The sequence below is a fragment of the Ursus americanus genome, chromosome 16 (assembly GCF_024610735.1).
Source record: "Ursus americanus isolate L20-20 chromosome 16, mUrsAme1.1.p, whole genome shotgun sequence".
NCBI lineage: Eukaryota > Metazoa > Chordata > Mammalia > Carnivora > Ursidae > Ursus > Ursus americanus.
In genome coordinates, this window is record NC_142142.1 from 2,878,995 (window position 1) to 2,900,523 (window position 21,529).

A 21,529-nucleotide genomic window follows, 5' to 3' on the forward strand; every position below is an offset into this window, starting at 1 on the left:
CCTCTGCCTCCCTCTCTGCTCATGCTCTTTGTCTCTAAAATACATGTCTTTTTTAAAAAATGAACCTTCTGTACTTAAGCCACTGTTATTAATGTTTTCTTGTCACACGTACAGAATCCTGATTATAAATTATCTTCTAGTTTACTTCAGAATTTTAATGATTTTACTTTTTGTAAAATTTAAAACACAAGATAAACTTGCTTAATAAAGCAGAAATACAGTGCTTTTCCCAACACTATTTACTGAATAATCCATTTCCTGCCCCCACTGATTCAAAATGCCATGTTTACCGAATACTGTAATGCCATGTTACTCTATTTCTGTTCTGTTAGGTTTGTTTGTTTTTGCATAGTCTTTATTTTCTCTGAGAAGTAGAATTTGAGAGTATAGAGAGAGCCTCAGAGGAGGTAGAGAAGGGCAAGGAAGCGGGCTGATGACAAGTAAGAACTACCAAGCAGCACTGAGGACCCAGATGCAATGAGAGTCTCCACACTGCAGCATAAGGCTTAACAGGGTGGACTCTGCATCCTGCATGGCTGCATTCAAATTCTAGCTCCATGACTTCCTGGCTGTGTGGAGGCAGACAAATCGCTTCCTGGACACTTTGGCTACCTCCTCTGTAAACTGGAGACAGCACTAGAACCTACCTCAAGGTGGCTGTGTTAAATGAGCTATTATATAAAAAGCCTAGAATGATATCTAGCATCAGGTTCTATTACGTCGCGTGGGTATTGTTATTAATAGTTGTATTGTTAACATTGTCATTGTCACCACCATCATTCTTAATATTAAGATGGCGGCTTTTTTGTTTCCTAAGGTTTTATCAAGAATAATGTTGAATTTTATCAGACGCTTTTTTGGCATCATCTGACATGGTTGTGTTTATTTGTTTCTCCAAAAACTTATGTATTGTGAATAAGATACCATTTCACAGACACTTGAATGGCTATAATAAAAAAGATAATGACAAATGTTGCTGAGGATATGGAGAAATGGGAACTTGCACGCGCTACTGATGCAAATGCAAAATAGTGCGGCCATTTTGGAAGACGGTGTGGCAGCTCCTCAAAACGTTCAATACCGAGTTATCACATGACCCAGCAATTTCACTTCTGGGTCTGCACCCAAGAGAAATGAAAACATACCTCCATGCAAAAACTGGCACCTAAATGTTCTTAGTAGCAATTATTCATAATAGCCCCAAACTGGAAACAACCCAAACGCCCATGAACAGGTGAATGGATAAATAAAATGTGGAATAGCCATATAAGAAAATATTAATCAGTAATAAAAAAGAAAGAGCTAATGACACATGATACAACGTGGCTGGACCTCAAAAACCACATGCAAAGTGAAAGAATCCAGTCACAAAAGAGATTTCCTATTGTAGGGCTCCACGTATATGAAATGTCCAGAAAAGGCACATCTAGAGGGACAGAAAGTACAGTCGAGGCCTTCTGGAACCAGGTAGCAGTGAATGGACACGAGGGATCTTACTGGGGTAATGAAAATGTTCTAGACTTATAGCGATGATTGCACAACTTCATAAATTTACTAAATAATCACCAAATTGTATACTTAAAAGTGGCTGAATTATATAACATGTAAAATATGCCTCGATAAAGTTATTTTTTTTAATGAGGGAATGGATGGGAGACTAATTGAAAAAAATGGGAGAAGTTTATGCTACTTATTCTGTGTAAACATGATCAAAACTTAAAACAAATAATTATATATGACTATATATACACAACAAAACCTACTCATGCAGTGATAGGTTTCCTAGTGCTTTACCGTTAGAGCCACCCAGGCGCCCCTATAGTATATCATGCTTTTATTACAAAGCTGTATTTATTCTACTATTATTTAACATAGAACTTGGGCATTTATGTGCTTAACTGATTTTTTATGTGAATAAAGATCTTTCTTCCTATTGTCTTTGACAGATTTGATATCAGCCTCATAAAGTGAATTGGAATGCTTTCTGTATATTTTCTATGCTTGAAATAGTTTTAAAAGTATGTGAATTCCCAAATCTTTCCAGAGGACAACTTAACAGTTTTTTTTTTTTAATCAAATATTTAAAGTGCATAAGCCTAGATCTAGCAACCCTACTTCTAGTAAAAAGAAATAACAGTGACTTTCTGGACAGTGAAAGTGGTAGTGACCTTTAATTCTTGTGCTCAAGTAAAATATTGTTTTGCAATGAGAATTTAAAACAAATCTGCAATGACTCTTATGACTCCAACAGAAGAGAGGATGATGCATTACTTGATATTTTGATAGACTTGACCTATACAAATATCTAGACCTATGGCTTTTCATGGGGAATAGTTCTTTGACCACCTTTCAGTTTCTTCTAAATATTTCTATACCTGCTCTGAGATGTTTCTAACTTCCACATCATTGGCATATATGGCATTTTCTTTTAATCTCTTCTATATCTGCTATTAAATCCTTCTTCTCATCCCTTTTGGTTTATACTTCTGTTTTCATATTTTTTCTTGGTCAGAATAGCAAAATATTTAGTTATGTATATTTCAAAAAACATACCTTGGTTTTGTTTATTAATACCCTTTTTATTTGTGTTTTTATTTTTCACTTTCTAATTCATTAGTATGTTCTTCTGGTTTTTACTAATGCTTTGCTCCTACACGTTTTTGGTTTATTCTTCCATTTCTTTTTTTTTTTTTTTTTTTTAAAGATTTTATTTATTTATTCGACAGAGATAGAGACAGCCAGCGAGAGAGGGAACACAAGCAGGGGGAGTGGGAGAGGAAGAAGCAGGCTCATAGCGGAAGAGCCTGATGTGGGGCTCGATCCCAGAACGCCGGGATCACGCCCTGAGCCGAAGGCAGACGCTTAACCGCTGTGCCACCCAGGCGCCCCTATTCTTCCATTTCTAAGTCCGTAAATTTAATGCTTGGTATAGTCATTTTCTAGCCCTCTATTTACTACAACCAATGAAAGTTATGAATTGTCATCTAAATATAGCTTTGGCCGCACTCCACAGTTTTAACATATGTGCTTTCATCTCCATAGTATTTTCAATGTCTATAATTTTAGTTTCCATATCTGATTTTTTAATTAAAGAGATCTCTGAAAGAGTTCAATTTTCAGGTGTTTTAGGGTTCTGGTGGTGGTGTTACTTGCTATCCACTTATTGATATCTTTATTGCATTATGGTCTGTAAATAAAATTTAATCTTTTGGAATTAATGTTCCTTTTTTATGGTACTGACCCATTTTTTAAAAAAATGTTCCATGAACATTCTCTCTCTCGGTTAACTAGAAAATTCCATTGATACTGCATATAAATAAAACTTATAGCAACATTATTTCTATCCACTTCTTTCATCTACTGATGTGTCATTACTGGTGACGTATGATAGTCTCCCACTATAATTCTCATGTTTCTAACTTCTGAAGTTAGAACAAACTTAGTTCAAGACATTTGAATATTACTTCATGCATTAAAAGTTAATGACTGGTAAGTCTTCATTGTTTATGGCACTATTTACCAAACTAAAATTAGTCTTATTTGATGACCTTTATGTCACATGCAGTGTGCTTATTATAGGAATGTTAGTTTCATTAGCATGAGCCTTAGAAAAAGAGCAAATAGGGGCACCTGGGTAGCGCAGTTGTTAGGCGTCTCCCTTCGGCTCAGGGTGTGATCCCGGCATTCCGGGATCGAGCCCCACATCGGGCTCCTCTGCTATGAGCCTGCTTCTTCCTCTCCCACTCCCCCTGCTTGTGTTCCCTCTCTCGCTGGCTGTCTATCTCTGTCAAATAAATAAATAAATCTTTAAAAAAAAAAAAAAAGAGCAAATAAAGAGGATATAAAATCCAGAGGGGCACCTGGGTAGCTTAACTGGTTAAGCGTCCGACTCTTGACTTCGGCTCAGGCCATGATCGGAGGGTTGTGAGATGGAGCCCCACATCTGGCTCCATGCCCAGCGTGGAGTCTGCTTGAGATTCTCTCCCTTTCCCTCTACCCCTCCCCAACTCCTGCTCCTGTGCTCTCTCTCTCTCAAAATAAATAAAATCTTTTCTTAAAAAATCCATAGATATTTTGCACTTGCTATTTTAATATTTCCAGTGAAGCCATTTCCTGAACATTTAAAAATCAGGTAGTGTACACCCAACTCTGATCCTCCTCTGACATGTGCCCATGTTCTAAGCTGCATTATTAAGGCCACTACTTAACATCCACTTCTGTCCATTCCCTGGATCAAATCTGATGACTCTCCTTAGTGCTGTGACTGCAAGCCCTAACACATCATCTTTTACCATGAAGACATATACTATAGGGCCCTTGTTTTATGAATTTGTCCAATTCACCTTTCCATTTCCCACATCCTGAGGCACTGGGAAGACAGCTGTGATTGAGTCATCGACGTGCAAGACAATATAAAAATGAAAAGATCAAAAAAACCAATGTAATGGGAAAGACTTGTGATTTTAATCTTTACCGGCCTACTGAGTGGATCCTCTCAAGCTGAACCTGTGGGGATTAGATTCCCCCCAGAGAAGCCTGCAGTAATCCACACATAAATGGCCTCTAAAGGAGTGTGCAGTTGGAATCAATGGATGCTTCTCCCAGCAGCATGTGGAAGGAAAAAAGGAACACATTGGGGGATTTTCTAGTTCTCTTTGTAGACTCTCTCTGAAATAGATTCCATAACATGAGTTTTAGCTACCTCAAAATTAAAGTAATACACACAAAGTACTTTAAAAGTCCCAGAAGAAGGATGACCTATAAATTCAGTATATTACAGAGGCATTAAATCTAAAGTAGCAGTTGTGGTGGAACAGATTAAAGAACAGCAAACAACGGTCTTCTCATTCCTTCGGCAATAACCGGAGAGTCTTTCGAGCTAGCTCAGCTATGCTATCAACTGACGCTCGTGTTATTTGAAAAAAAAAAAAAAATCACAATTGAATATACGTTTGATCTGAGATTTTCAGTGTAGAGTGTTAAAAGTGGTTCAAATGTGGCCCCTCATTGATGCCTCTTTCTTTGTTTCCTGGGTTTTCCGGATCGGAAATGAACCTATCGGTAAGAACAAGTGATAGACGACAGGAATCAAGCAACCATGCTCCTCTCTAAGCTCACAGCCAGTTAGAGTTTTTACAGAGCTTATTTACAGAATGGCTATCCTAAATTAAAAAGAAATGATAATCATATTACATGTCTAGCAATAAAGAAGACCATGATTTTAGTTAGCGCCAGGACGCTACAGTTACATTCTACAGCTAAATTTTCTACAGAATGTATTATTAGTTGTGCCAACAGCAGCTGTACTAATAATTTGAGATAACTCCCACTGTGGTTTAAAAAAAAAAGAAGGAGGAGGATCAATGATAGATAGTAAAAGCATTTTCCTGCTTGGATTTCCTTGCCTAATATATTATAAGTTTTATACAGATGGCTGATGCATTTATTTTGACAGTGGGGCTGTAAAAAATAATTTCAATCCATAAAGGCCATAAATGCATGTCATTTGCAACCCCAGATGCACACCAGGCTCATGTGTTAGGGGCACTTTAGGAATCACCCCTAAAGACTCTGATTTAGTCAGTCGGGGAACAGCACAGTTATGTCTTCAAAAGTTCCCGCAATTGACTCTGATGCATAGCCAGAACTGAGAATCACTTCCCCAAACCCTTCAAGTTGGAAGGAGCCTTAGCATTCATCCATTTCTCATGCTCCCTGATTTCTAGTAACTTCTTCCCTATGGTCCGCCAGTCAACTATCCTGGATGTCTATATTAGATCTCTTATACATCCTCAAACTGAATGCATTTAAAATTAATCTTATTTTTTTTCCCATAAAACATGCTCAAGAGGTACCTGGGTGGCTCAGTCAGTTAAGCATCTGCCTTTGGCTCAAGTCATGATCTCAGGGTCCTGGGATCAAGCTCTGCATCCGTCTCTCTGCTTGGCGGGGAGTCTGCTTCTTCCTCTCACTCTCTCTCTGTATTCTCCCCCCTCCAAATGAATAAAATCTTTAAAAATACATTTTTAAAAAACCATATTCAACATCTTGTCATAAACCTAATAAATCACACGACCATCCTCCCAGGCACTTATGCCAAAAATCGCAGAATTGGGATCCTTCTACTTTGTATCAGTATACTGATTATTTTTACCCCTTAAATATGTTCTATATCAATCCCCTCTTCTCCAACTCCATTACCTTAGAACATTCCTTCAACACTTCCGCCTAGATCAATACTAATAGTCTACCACTTCTGGAGTTTTCTCTAAAATCCTCAAGTTCTGAATCTCATACTGCCCAACTGCACCCCTACACCGCAACTGCCCATCCTTGTCACAGATACCTACATTCCTCAGGCCACCTCCGCACTCCCGTATCCCTGGCTTGTTGTCACTCGCTCCAACACTACTTTGTCTTAACTTGTGGTTAATTCAGTACTTCAAAACCAGTCTTTCTGCTCTCGTCCCTGTCTCCTTCAGTAACTTGTCCTTCACCCTACCTGAGGGCCTCACTCCGCAATCACAACCCAGACCTGGTTATACCAACAACTGCAGCCTCTCCTCTTCACTGTGTTCCCAATATCATCCCACACCAGAGGACCCACAACCCTCTAATCCTACCAACTCTTCATTACCTCCACATTTTCCCCTCTTTATTCAGATGAGATTTCAGAGTCGATCATCCCAGTCCCTCCATTCTATACACCCTCAACTCTTTTGCTTCTCTCATTGTCATACATCAGCACGTCCCTTCTTAAACACAACTCCTGTCTCTTCATGCCTGCACAAACACAGGCGTATGTGATGGGAAAAACATTCACGCCCGTGGTGGTGGGTATCATGATTCATGATCATTAACTTCAAGTGGGCCCTTAACGTTGCCCGGCAATTACACTGCCCTTCTCCGATCCACTCACTCTCCCGTCTTCTGGCCTGTCATTTACACCTCTCCTGTTTTCACCTTCTACCCTCTCATCACTCTCAGCTGTTAACCTTGTTGCTTCCTTTTTCACTAATAATGGAACAGCAATCTTAAGGCAAACTTCTATACGATCTCCAAACCATACCTGCCCACACAGGCTCATATCCGCTGCCCTGACTCCTTGACAACGAATGAACTGTTGAAAAACCCACCTACTCAAGTACATCACTCAGGCAATTCAATCCCCTACATCATTTTTTTCTCTTTGCTTAAATTGAAGTATAATTAACATACACTGTTTTATTAGTTTTAGGTGTACAATATGATTCAACAATTCTATACGTTCTTCAGTGCTCATCACAGTTAAGGGTCCTCTTGATCCTCGTCACCTACTTTACCCACCCATCTCCACTCTGATAACCATCAGTTTGCTCTCTATAGTTAAGACTTTCTTTTTCTTTTTTGTTTGTTCATTTGTTTTGTTTCTGAAATTCCACACATGAGTGAAATCACATGGCATTTGTCTTTCCCGGACTTATTTCACTTAGGATCATACCCTCTAGATCCATCCACAATGTTGTAAATGTCAGACCTCATTCTTTCTCATGGTTGAGTAATATTTCAGTGTGTGTGTGTGTGTGTGTGTGTGTGTGTGTGTGTGTGTATCATGTCTTCTTTATCCATTCATCTATGGATGGACACGTGGGTTGCTTCCCTATCTTGGCTGTTGTAAATAATGCCACAATAAATATAGGCATGCATACATCTTTTTGAACTAAGTGGGGTTTTTTTTCTTTGGGTAAATACCCAGTATTGGAATTTACTGGATCATATGTAATTCTGTCTTAAATTTTTTTGAGGAACCTCCATACTGTTTTCCAGAGCGGCTGCACCAGCTTGCATTCCCACCAACAGCATACGAGGGTTCCTTTTTCTCTACATCCTCACCAACACTTGCTTCTTACCTTGCCGATTTTGGCCATTCTGACGGGTATAAGGTGGTATCTCATTGTGGTTTTGATTTGCATTGCCCTGATGATTAGTAATGTTAAATACCTTTTCATGTGTCTGCTGGCCATCTGTGTTTTTTTGGAAAAATGTCTGTTCAGGTCCTCTGCCCATTTTAATCAGATCACAGATTTTTTCAGTTTTGTTTTTGTTTTTTGGTGTTGAGTTGCATAAGTTCTTCATCTACTTTGGGTATATCAAAATATCAATCGATACCAATATCAAATATATCAACTGCAAATTTCTTCTCCTATTTAGTAAGTTGCCTTTTTGTTTTGTTGATGGGAGTTTCCTTCACTGTGCAAAAGCTTTTTATTTTGCTAGAGTCCCATTAGTTTATTTTTGCTTTTGTTTCCCTTGCCTGAGGAGACATCCTCTGCATGATTTTTAACTTCTCTCTAGCATCCAATTATGAATTATGCAATTACGAATATGTAACTATTTTCTCCTCTCTTTAAAAACCATCGTTTGACTTATTTTCTCCTCCCTTTTCTTTCACAATAAAACTCAAAAATGTAGTATATGTTCTCTTCAACTTTCCTCATTTTTCCCTGAAGAGACTATAGTCAGACTATCACTGACGCCACTTGTCCACAACCTCTTCAGAATCCCTCAGTTCAAGGTCACCAGTGAAGCTCCATGGTGCCGAATGCAATGACCAGTCCTGGGTTCTCATCTTACTTGACCTTTCAACTACATTTCACAAGGAGGATCGCTCCCTCCTTCCAAGAATTGTTTCTGCACTTCCAGGCCACCATACTCCTGATTTTTCTTCCACTGAACTTGCTGATCCGTTTCAGTCTCTTTTGTTGGTTCCTTCTCATCTTCCTAACCTCTAACGAGTTGTCTGACTTCTTCCTCTTTTAATCGTCATTCATTCCTTGGTAAGCGCACCTAGTTTCTTAGCTTTAAATATCATCTCTATGCTGATAGCTCCTAAGCGTATATCTACAGGCTACACCTCCTTCTTGAGAGCCTGGGAAGGATAACCCAATACCCTTTCAAGAATACTACTCCAATGATTGTCCCCCTTTGTCCTATATCATGTATTTGTGTTCTTCACTAGATCTTTCCCATCACATTAGCGATGCTGCTCTCTTGCAATTTAAAACAAAAACAAAAAAAAAACCCTTGATCTCACTTCCCTCACCAACTACTTACTCATTTCTTGGCTATCTGCAGAAAAACTTGAAATAGTCTATACTCGCTGACCCACTTTCGCCAGTCAATTCCTCTTACAACCACTCCAATCAGGCTACTGTCCCCACCTCTTCATCAAAACTGCTTGTCAACATCACTTCCAATGACCCCTACATACTAATGGCAGTGGTCAGCGCTCACTGCTTATTCTACTTGACCTAAGGGTAGTATTGACACAACTTTTATGCCCTCCTCTCTGATACACCTTTTTCTTGGCTTTTCATTTTGGCTTTCAGATCAACACTCTTGGATTTTCTGGCCCATCTTTATTAGTTTTCTTTTGCTGATTCCTCAACTTCTCTCCATTCTCTTAGTGTTGGAGAGCTCTAAAATTCAGTGCTGGTCTTCTGCTCTCCTGTCTTCCTAGATCACTTCGGCCAGACTCGTTTTAAGTATCATCTCTGTGCCTACAATGCTCCCATTTACATCTGCAGTCTAGCCATCTTTCCTAGCTCCGGGCTCATATATCCAATTTCCTAATCTGTAGCCCCAACTGACTCACTAATGTGCATTTCCAACTTAATACATCCACAACTGAGCCCTTAGTCATTGCACTCAGCCTTACTTCTCCTATACCTCTAATCCCTTGCTCAGGCCAGTTTTGGGGGTCAATCTAATTCCTTTCTCTTTCATACCCTACATCCACCCACTGGTAAATCCTGTCAGCTCTACCTTCAAGCTACCTGGAGTCTGACCACTTCTTTCTTCACTGCCCTCACTCTGGTCCAAGCCATCATTATCTCTCATATAAATGATTACAACAGTCACATAACTGTTCTCCCTGACCCCGCCATTACTCTTCTACAGTCTGGTCAGAATGATCCTTTCTATTCTTGAGGCAAATATTATCACTGTGCTGCTTAAAACTTTGCAATGACTTCCCATCTTACTCTGCGTAAAAATCATATTCATTACAGTGGCTTATAGGGCCCTATGATCACCCTTCCATTGCCTTTCCAATCTTGCCTACTATGTCTCTCTTCCTCGTCCCCGGCTAATACCTGGCAGGTGCCTGTCTCAGGACCCTTAAACCTGCTGCTCCCCTGCCTGGAATTCTCTTCCCCTGGCATGTACATGCCTTGTTCCCATCATCTCCTGACCTTTACTCATCAATTTTCAGTGATGCCATTTTGGTCCCCACACCTCTTCTCTTTCCATGTTTTATTTTTCTCCTTAGCACTTATTACCATCTAACATACTATGTAATTAGTTTATTTATGTATTATCATCTTCCTTTCAGCAACATGTAAGTTCCACAAGGGCAAGCTTTTCATTTTGTTTGGTTCCTACTATATATATAATCTAGGTATCCAGATACGTACCCTCTATAGAACAGAGCCTTGCACATAGGAGATGCTCAATAATCATTTGGTGAGTAAGTAATGGCGTCTCCGATCATGATCGCTCCAATCAACCTTCATCCTGTCTCCAGAGTGAGATAATTAGAAGATAAATCTGTTCACCTTAATTTTCAACTTAAAACCCTTCAATGGGTCTGCAGTGTTATAGCTTATGCAAACTGAAATGTCTTCAGTAGCCAGGCATATCCCATCAATGTGATGAGGAGAGTTCATTCACGTGCGGCAGGGGAAGGGAGGATAAGAAAGGTGGAGAGTGTATAACCCACCTAAGGACATGCAATCCAAGTATTTTAACAGATTGTCCCCACTACTTGGCAGCCCCTGTATGCAGAATAAAGAACCATCTCCACAGCCTGGCTTGGTAGGCACGAGGCAGGCCTGCCATGCTTACCCCTCCTGGGCCCTGTAACATCAGAGAAAACAGACTGTGCATATCCACAAACTGAGTCTTTGCAATGCAGCTGAACATGTTGCTTTTTCATTATTAAATAAACAGGCAAGGAAGCAAGATGTCACTGTTGGCATAGTCTGAAATTATATCTGGAGCCCAGATGTTTGAACCAGAGAACTGAACTTGCTAAAGGCAGTTACGTGAGGTAATTATACCCGAGTTCCAGGGTGACGTGACTGGGTATCTGAAATAGGTGATCTGCCATTCAGTGATCCTAATCTGTCAGGATCCTACCCTGCACAGGAAGAGTGGCATCACCACCAATTTGAGCTTATTTCCCATGAGGGACCAGAAAGACTTGAGATGTGCTCTCATAGAACTTCCCTCATCCTGAAATCTCCCGCGGTACTTTGCTGAGAATGGGTCCGCTGGACTCATCACAGTAAACTGTACTTCCCTCAAGATTTCTACGTCGGAGTGCTCTAGCCCAGGTCTTCCACGGACTTTGACAATGGCGTACGACACTTCCACGATCTGACCAGTGTTCGCTAGAGCAGACTCATCCCTCAACGGTCCCAACACATACTTCACTCACTGTTGCTACCAAAGATTCACCCTCTTCTGTCGTAAGACCTTTATAAATTCCCAGAATGTCCTTCCAACCCACACATCCCAGGGAAAGTGCTCAGCCCAAGAGTCAGCTTCTCTAGGAATCCTCCGCAGATCCACTCAAGCCAGCTAATTACGTCTCTCCTCTTTTCCTGCACTGTGTCCCATATATATCTCCCTTCCTGTCTTCATTTTATTAATTGCAATTACTGTTTTATCGCAATTCCATAGGGGCAGTAACCATGTTTAATGGATCTTTGAATTACTGATGCCTAACCTAGTACCTCGCAATTATGAGGCACTCCAATGTCTTCTTAATTTAACTTAATTATAATTAGATATAATATAAGAGTGATCTGGTCAGTGTGGCTAGAGTAAGGCTTCATAAGTGCTGGGAGGGAAAGAGGTGTTGGAAAGAGGGAAAGAGAACATGGAAAAAAAGAGGTCCAAGTTATATTACAAAAGTTTTTTTCACATTTCACATAAATAAAGGCAGTACTTTGCATTGGAAAGAATGTTACAATGTGTCAATTTTTTCTTTGCCATTATGGGCAGAATGTGAAAAACTCTAAATTCTCAACATTGTTCAATTAAAGCTTGACTCCTCCCCCCCAAAAAAGAGTATTACAATGAATCCCTATTTGTTGACGCATCCTTAAAATTTTAAAAGGCAGTCTAGTATAATGATTGAATGTTGTCAGACAATGAGAGCTCATTCACTGCACAGTGAACTACTCCTTCTGTGAGCTAATCTGACAGAATGATTATATTCTAGCTAATGCAAATTAGTAATAAAAACATCAAGATTCCCAAAAAATAAACTGCCACATGATAGAGAGTAAACACAGAAAATTCACATAAGTAGGTTTAAAGTATTAAAATTATTCAATCCCACCACCACCAATAAAAAAATACAAATTGAAAAAAACAACCAGGTAGTCACTTAAAACCTGTTAAATTATCAAGTTTTTGTTCACATTACTACCACCTAATGCTAATGGATTTACTGTTGATTCGTAGCAGGGATAGTTGGCATAATCTTGTGAAAATTAATAATGGGAAACCTTACTAAAATGGAGTCAGGAGGCTTGGGAAGGGGGGCTCCCCACCCACCACCACCCTACCACTCTTAACTGACTGCAGACCCAATAGGAAGAGATGGATTTGACCTTGCACATGGATGCTACTTGACTATCCCAGCCAGGGAAGACACGCTTTCCTATCCCCCCACCCACTCAATGGCTCAGCCAGTGAGAAGCCACCACACTTGGAAACCAGTTTACTCCAATGGACTTTTAGTTTACAACAGCCTTCCCAACTGACACCTACCCTCCTTAAAAGTGTACCTTTGTTTTCCAGATGTCCTACTACAGCTTGTTTGTCCCAGATGGCAATTCTCTTTTATTCCTGAATAAACCCATCTTTTGCTGGTAAAATAACTGGAAGCTTCTATTTTTAAGGTTGACAATCTACAGGAAAGCAATTTGAACCCGTTGTTGATAATTTATCATTAAGAAATTTTCCACCTCTTCCTCTTCAAGGAGGTGGGCGATCCGGTTGGTGGCCGTGGTCTTGCAGCAGATGCAGAGATGAAGATCTTTGTGAAGACCCTGAGGGCAAGACCATCATCCTGGAGACTGAGCCCAGTGACACCACTGAGGATGTCAAAGCCAAAATCCAAGACCAGGAGGGCATCCCACCTGACCAGCATCATCTGATTCTTACGGGCAGACAGCTGGAGGATGGCTGAACTCTCAGACTACAATATCCAGAAAGAGTCCACCCTGCACTTGGTGCTTGGCCTGGAGGATGGCGTCATGGAGCCTTCCCTCCACCAGCTGGCCCAGAAATACAACTGCCACAGGACGATCTGCCTTAAGATCACCTAAGATCACCTGCCACCTAAGACACCCCTGCACTGTCACCTGCCACAAGAAGTGCGGGCACACCTACTACCTGCACCCCAAGAAGAAGGTCAAAGACCCCTTCACTGGCTCTTCTTTTGCTGGCAGGGCAGCCTCCTGCCAAAGCCCCAAGGCCCTGGGGCCTCAATACAGTTTCCTATTCATTGACTAGAGAAAGAAGGAAGGAAGGAAGGAAGGAAGGAAGGAAGGAAGGAAGGAAGGAAGGGAGAGGGATTAGAGGAAGGGAAGGAAGGATGGGAGGAAAAGGGAAAGGGGAAGGGAAGGGAAGAAATTTTCTCAAAAGGGAGTAGGATACTATAGATACATCACAGTATTTTTAGGTAATGAAAAACTAGAAGCTAGAAATGCCCAAAAAGCATGGTTAAGTGAAAAAGATTTACCTACTCTTCGGAATATAGATATATAGTCATCCTAAAAATTGCACAATGACTGTTCATCATGGAAAAAATACAACAATAGTAATAATGGTTAGTATTTATTGAGCACTTACTATGAGCCAGGTACTATGGTTAAGTATTAATTTATGTTTTCTTCTTTTTTTTAAAGTATGATACACACCCAGCATGGATCCCAGTGCGGGGCTTGAACTCATGACCCTGAGATCAAGAACTGGGCTGAGATAAAGAGTCAGATGCTTAAGCGACTGGGCCACGCGGGCACCCCTATGGTAATTATCTCACAAGCACTGTGAGATAGATTCTATGACAGGGTTTCTAGATTTAGCACATAAAAATATAAAGTGCACAGTTCAATTTGAATTTCAGATAAATAATAGGCATTTAGTATACATCCATCCCATGCGATATTGCTCATCTGAAATTCAAATCGAAGGGGGGGCATCCTATATTTTATCTGAATACTGGCAATCCATTTTATTGATAAGGAACCTAAGACATGGAGATCGCCTAGGGACATACAGCTAACGAGCAGTGATAAAGTGCTAAGCATGCGAAAAGAGCCCAATGGAAACTTTTGTCTCTGAGTGATTATAAATGGGTAAAACATATGCATGCCCACAGAGGACGGGATCAGGGCTAAGAGGAACTGGGGACAGGTGACACCACTGCCACAAAAATCTCTGGAGCACGTGGTCCGGGCGCTGTGCTACAACAGCCTCGCACTCCCATTTTACAGGAGAATAAACTGAGGGGTTCGATCTCGTGCTCAAAGTCATAAAGCTAGTAAGAGCAGGGTCAGATTCTGACTCTAAAGCTCCTGCTTTATTCCACTTTGTCATCTTGATTTCCCGGGTGAGTGTTTTTCCCCTTCAGGTGCAGTCCCATCAATGTTGATATAAAAGTCTTTGTGCGATAAAATACCCGCACAAGGACACACGAGTATTTCAAGGAGAGCTGCGGCACCCAGTCATTAAGGGTTTGCTTTGGTTTAAAGCCGTTCCTAGAACTAACCCAATAAAACTCTTAGAAGAAAAAGTCATGATGCACATTATGGCTTAAACTGTGATTTCATTTAGAAAGTAGAAAGGCATACTCCACACTCATCCTTGTAAAAGTGAGATCGTTCTCCCACGCAGGCCGCTCGCTAAGCTCCTCCCCCTTCTCTACACCTCCGCAGGTGAACTCGTTAGTTCCTTCAAGTTACTCAGTCAAGAAGGGGTTCTGAATTTCTGCAGGCCAATCACATAGGAGAGCAGCGTACACACAGAAGCAGAAATGCCAGGATGATTTCACGGTGCAGGCAGTGCCTATGCTCTATCCATAACGGCATTTTAGGAGATTTCCGTCAGGTGTCAGCTTAATACTTCCTTGAGAGGTTAGCCCACATCAAAAAGTTTGTGCTTCTGACTGTTTAGTCTGGAAGAGGCAGCTGGCCACAGGGCTTTTGTTTTTCCCTCTTGATAATTACCTCATGACTAAACCACTCACTGGTCCATGCAGGAGAATCCCACAGAGATGAAAACACACTTGTTTAAATAAAATATTTATGAAGAAGCCCTAAAATGTCACTGAAGTAAATGCAAATTATCTTCACATATTGTGCATCCAATATGCCACTCGTTCCTTGGAAGGCTATTTCCTGATTGCAATTAACATTAATTTTTAAAAATTAATCCCATTGTGCATAATCATCCCAATGTCTATTCATAAAAAGCTAGTGTTTTAAGGTTAACTCTCTTTTGACTATCTTTGAAAGTTTTAATAAGACTAATATTTAGTCTTGAGGATTATTTTGAAGATTTTTCCTTAGAAACTACATTTAATTATTATCTTACATGTACATCTTCTAATAAATGATTTCATTCTAATTCAATGCAAGGTGACCATTAGTGAAGGTTCCACATTCTGGCCTTTTAATGAAATACTATTTGGACACAATTTTCTCAATTTGCTCTTCTTCCCCCCCACCCCACCCCGGCCCCCGGTCGGGTGAACATAATGGATTCTTATTACATTTTTACAGAATCCTCTAAATAAAAATTCGGGGTAATATTATCAAAAGAAAGTTAAGAATCCGTCGATGTGTGTGGTAGCTGTTACAAGGCCCCTGACTTTCCATACCATCTTTCCTAATTTTTCGGGAAAGAGATATGAGCTGAGCTTCTCTGAGAAGACTAGCTGGTTTCATCTTCTGCTTGATGGTCTGGACGGTTGTCCTCCACTTGGCTACACTTCAGAATCCACAGAGGCACTTAAACAACATACTGATACCAGGCCCCACCCCAGAGATTCAGATTTAATTTGTTGAGAATAAAACTCAGTCATTGCTAGCTTTTTGTTGGTTTCATTTTTGTTCGTCAGAGCTCCCTAAATGTTTTTAACGTGCAGCCAAGGTTGAAAACCACTTGTTTAGAAAAAGCTTTTCCTAAGAGGGTTAATGTCCACTTGAAAAGAGGAGTCATTAATGATGAGCCATAAGGCTCTGCTTCACACCTGCACCAGCAAATAAAGACAAATCTCTTGGAAATACAAAGCTGCAAGGTCAGTGTAAACCCAGTATCCTGAACAAAAAGAATGCATAACCTACAAACCAAGCTGGGTCCTCACACCTGCACAGCATTTAACCCACGGTTAGAGATTAAATCCTTTACAGAACAGAACAGACAAAGTAGGTCTAATGGGGGCTCTTATGAAAAGTACTGAGGAAATTTCCATTGACAATAACTCTCAGATTCTCAGTACGTGGGATGTGTTTACCTAAGAAGCTACTTTGACTTAGATTCAACCCTTTCTCAATGGAACCCGTGGCCTTGCTGCTAGTTTAGCTCTGAGCTTCCGTTTTTGCTCACACAGACAAATCTCTCTCAGCCACACTTCCCAAACTTGAACATGCCTGCAAATCCCTGTGGATCCTGTGAAAACACAGGTTCACATGCAGTAGGTCTGGGTGGGGCCTGAGAGTCTGCATTTCTAATAAGCTCCCCGATGCAGCTGATGCTGGTGGAGACGAACGCTTGGAGAGCAAGGGCTTGGAAGACATCATGAGGATTAAATGAACTGACCTACATACAACGCTTGGCACACACGCGGCTGGCAGCCAGCAGAAGGAAACACTTAACAAGGACAATAACAAAACTTGGTGAAAACCTAGAGATCACATGATCCAACCCTCCCTTCTTTTCCAGATGTGGAAACAGCAAGTTAAGAAAAGTTAAAATCTCTACCTCCTTACAGCCAAAGGAAAAAACCATTGTTTTTAACTGCAAAAATGTGCAACCAAGGTCCATGAGTGGCAGTTACACAGAGCTCCTCATTCCACACCAGGAAAAGTCTTTTAACAACAAATGCTGTCCTACAACCATCTGGCCCTCTTGAGGAGAGAGTGTGAAGTCTCCACTCACAAAATGTGAGCACGGACCAGTTGGTGATGTGAAAGGACACATTCACGTTTCAGGTGACTGCTGGACCAACTAAGAGACATCACACACTTACTATGCACAAAAATATTTTTTTTAATTAAAACAGAAACCTCATTTCCTTCCTCACTCCAACTCTGCCCCTCCTGAGGTCTTCCCCTCCGCAGTAAATGGAATTACTTGGGTCAAAAACCCTTGGAGTCGTCTTCTCTCTACTTCTCTCACCCCGCACATCCATTCCATCAACAAATCCCAGCACTGTTACCTTCAAATGTGTCCACAGCCCAGTTACTTCTCACCACCCCCACCGCACCCCCACCGGCCAAGCCGCTCTCCACCTGCCTGGATCACTACCACAGCCTCCTGACGAGTTTCTCTGTCTTGGTCCTTGATCTTCCACAGCAGTTTCTGAGCAAGCAGGTGGAGTGCTGCCCCTTCTCAACCCCTTCCTGCTCGTTGGGAGTAAAATCCAAAGTCCTTCTACTGGTTGACAAGGCCCTATGTGATCTCTCCCCTCCAGCCCTCAACCACATTTCTAGTCATTCTCAAACTTTCACTCTCCAGCCACCCTTAAACTCACTGTTCCTTGAATCACATCAAGAACGCCCCTATCTCAGGACCGCTGTCCTTGCTCTTCCCTCTGTGGTGAACGCCATGCTCTGGGATTTCCAAGTGTATGCCCCACGTTACCAATATATGAAACAACATAAAGATATTTAACAGATTCTCATTGTTCTCTATGGAAAAAGGTGCCCACACTCAGCTTAAAGATCAGCACTTTACTTTCCATAGCTGGTACAGAGGAGAAGCTGGGTGAGGCATGCCAGTTCCACTCGTGACTCAGCTTCACTTTTCAAAATTGCTCTTTCATCAGATCCTCTCTTAACACCAAGTCAGGGAAGACCAGGTGCTGTTCTCCCACCTCAGAGCAGCCCAACTGCCTGGAAGAGAAGAGCCCTTCTGGAGGGCCCACTGGTCTGTGACTCGGGTGTAGTCCGCCTCTGAAAAAGTGAACAAACATCCCAGATGCAGCGTCCTTCTGCTGCCCATGGGGAATTATGTCCCTTTTCTTCTTTTAAAACCAAAGTTCTGCAGTTGAGCTTGAGAAAACTTAACCACCGCTGAGTAGCCATGGATGGACCACGGACAGAGAGCACCGGGACATGGCGTTCGGGTGAGTTCCTCTGCAGAAAAGGAAGTCATCCACTTCCGGAGAGGACCGTGTCAGGGACCCACGCCCCAGGGCCACCGTGTATGCTTATTCTGGTCACACGAGACAACAAGCAAGCGCACCATGCACCGTGCTGTGCAACGCAGCTACTCCAGCTGCTCAGCTTTTAGGGCTCGAAATGAGAGCCACTCTCAGTTCGGACAATCAAACAGCCTCCGAGGGATGGAGATAAATGCATCTAATGTAGGAATCAATGCGGCCAAGGAGAGGAAGGAGGGAAGTGAGGAGAGATTCTGCCCTGAGCTGAAGGGCCCTGAGAGAGAGGATGCACTTTGGCTGAGCGCTTCAGCCTCAGCCCCTCACCCGGCACTCTCAGAGCCCCCCTCCTGCCTCACGAGCAGGCTACTTCCAACCCAAACCAAAGATCCAGAGTGGCACGGGTTACCTAAAAACCACCGTGCCCTAGTGCTTTCAGGACCTCAACCGTGACGGTGCTTTCAGGAACTCAAAGAACAGCAAAAGGCATACTCTTAACCGTGGCTGTTTCTCAGCCAAGGAATTAGAAATGTTTCTTCCAAGTTTTTTCTCTGTGACTCTTCCTCAAGGGCCGCCAGGGGCAAGGGTTGAAGAAAGCCCCAGAACATGGAATCCAGCCCATGTATTAAAAGAAGCAGAGGCATAAAATCAGTCAAAAAGATGTGTTGTGTTAAACAGGAGACTGGGCAAGAGGCCTCATCCATCTTCTCTTATAAAGCCAAAGGCAACTATTTACTTACGTGGGATAACAATGGAAACTTGTGGAGCAGACACCGGCAAGAAGTGGGATGTTTCAACCCTAGCCCTTGCTTTGGGTGAAGCATACTAAATAATTTTCCTGTTTCTGCAGCTTTAGGAGAAAACTTTGCCCACTTAGGACATCATCCGGGACTCCCAGGTCATGAAACAAGGAACTCTGATTCCTGTCTGTGGTCTCTCCAGCACATCACAGCCCGCAATGAGCCACACAAAAGCTGGCCATTGAACCTCTGGGGAGATCATCTGGGATCAACATTTTTTTACTTAATTCTGCACTTTGAAGTAACACATTAGGGATCATCCGATAAACTTAATTAATGTAACCACAGGCAACGGGGAATAATAATCTCTTTCAACAGAGAAATAGATTTCAAATAGGGAAAATCTGATATAAACTTTCAGCAGATGATTTCTCTTCACCCCACAGACCCATTAATATGCTATCAAGGAAATGCTATTTAAGTCAGGCTCCATGTATATCTCTTTATAAATCAAATAATTCCCTAACTTATCCTTTGTGTAAGTAGACTTCTATATAACATATATATAATATATAATGGATTGGCTTAAAATAGGCAAATTTGTACTGGATAATTTACACAGCAATCGCTCATTTCCAATATTTATACACAGGAACATCAGGGGCAAAGGCCATTTTCTCACCCCATCTTTAACACAATACTTTTTTTTTTTATATTTAGGTTCAGAGAATATTCGAGAAAATGATTTCTCCAGGTAGGAAGACTCTCAAGTAAACATATGGAGGCAATGTGTCTTCCAGTAACCAGAAGTGGATGGGATGTGGGAGACCCAGGGCCCTTAGGGAAAGCAAATGACTCCACTAAAACTCCTTCTTCCAACCTTAATTGGTCAAATGCCAAAATAAACGAACTTTCCAAAGTTAGGAGCTGTGCAACTTTCACCAGGGATAACTGCAGGTGCCCCAGCCGTGACCAGCGAGCCCACCCAGCCGGGTGTGCCCGGCGGCGGCAGCTGATAGAGTCGGGCGCCCAGGCCCAGGCCGCCTCCACGCCAAACGACCCGCCGGGAACCGGTTCAGGCCCGGCTGCCCAGGACCCGGAGCTCCGCGCTGCCGGCCCAGCGCCAGATTCCGCCCCGCCCTTCCCACCCCAGACCAAGGAAGGGAAATGGGCGCTCCGAAGCGAAGGTGAGGAGCGCCCAGCGGGATTCAGCCGCAGCCGGGGCCGTCCCCAACTCCCAACTTCCCAGAGTTTCCTCCGGCCTCGTCCCCCTTCCCACCGCTGGTGAAGCGGCCGCGGCCTCCCCTCGCCCGGAGCGCAGAGCCCGGCAAGTGGAGCGCGGAGCCCGGAGCTCGGGAGCCGCCCCCCCGGAGCCCTGGAGACCCGAGCGCAGGTGGCGGGCGTGGTCCCTCCAACCCTGCCCCAGCACCCCCGGACTCGGCCTCGGCGCAGCAGTCTCCGCCGGGGTCCCCGCCCGGGTCCAGCATCAGGCCACGGCGCGCCGCTACCTGATCCCCTCCTCTAGCTCGGCGGCCACCCCCTCCTCGCCCCAGCGGGCGTCGCTCTTCTGCCTCAGGCCCCGGTGCGGCCCCAACTCCCAGCCCAGGGCCCTCCGGTCGCGCCCGGCGGCGGCGGCGGCGGCGGCGGCACTCACCTGGGTCGCGGAGCCGGGGTCTGGCGCGGTCCCGCAGGTGGTAGATGAAATCCTGGCAGCTGTCGTGCTCCAGGGCCCCACGGGCACAGAGCTCGGCCAGCAGCTGCAGCGCCTGGTGACAGAGCGCGTCCCTGGCCCCGGGCATCGCCCCCCCGCATCCTCGGACCGCGCCGGGCAGGCGGGCGCGGGAGACAACCCTCCGCCTGCCAGCTCAGAGCCGCCGCCTCCGGGCCGTCCGCGCTCGCCGTCAGGGAGCCGCCGAGGAACGGCACGAGCCCCAGCCCCGGCTGGCCCGGCCTCCCACCGGTTGCATGCAGCTCTTCGGCAGCCGGTCGGTCGGGCTTTCTCTCTCTCCCGCCCGGCCGCTCCGTCCCTCCCCCGGCACCGACGGGAGGCGGCGCCGCACAGCCCCGCGCGTCTCTCTCCCGGCGCCCCGCCCGCCACTCGCGGCCGCCGGGGGGCGGGGCCGGGTCAGGGGCGCGCGCCGCGGGCTGGAATCCCGGTGGGGCCGGCTCCCGCGCTGGCTGCGGACGAGGGGGCGCTCGCCGGCTCCTGGAGGAGCGCGGGACTCGGCTCCCGACCGGGCGCTCAGAGCGGCTGCGCCCAGGCTTGGAGAGTGGGAGCGAGGCGCGCTCCGGCCATTCTCGCCAGCCCACCCCTCCGTCCGCACGCAAACCAACACCCTCTCCCACCGTC

At 43.8% G+C, this 21,529-nt stretch overlaps 1 protein-coding gene and 1 pseudogene across 3 annotated transcripts in view; one reads left to right on the forward strand and one right to left on the reverse strand.

Annotated features, from left to right (window-relative positions):
• Positions 1-21,229, reverse strand: part of SYT9 (synaptotagmin 9) — a 188,701-nt gene extending 167,472 nt beyond the window's left edge. For all 3 annotated transcript variants that reach the window (XM_045783121.2, XM_087868070.1, XM_045783122.2), the window contains exon 1: positions 20,834-21,229. In XM_045783121.2, the coding sequence (XP_045639077.1) occupies positions 20,834-20,978 (145 nt within the window). In that variant the 5' untranslated portion in view covers positions 20,979-21,229. The remainder of the gene's footprint in view (positions 1-20,833) is intronic.
• On the forward strand, positions 13,077-13,569 carry LOC148108734 (ubiquitin-ribosomal protein eL40 fusion protein pseudogene; annotated as a pseudogene).
• Positions 21,230-21,529: the final 300 nt, after the last annotated feature.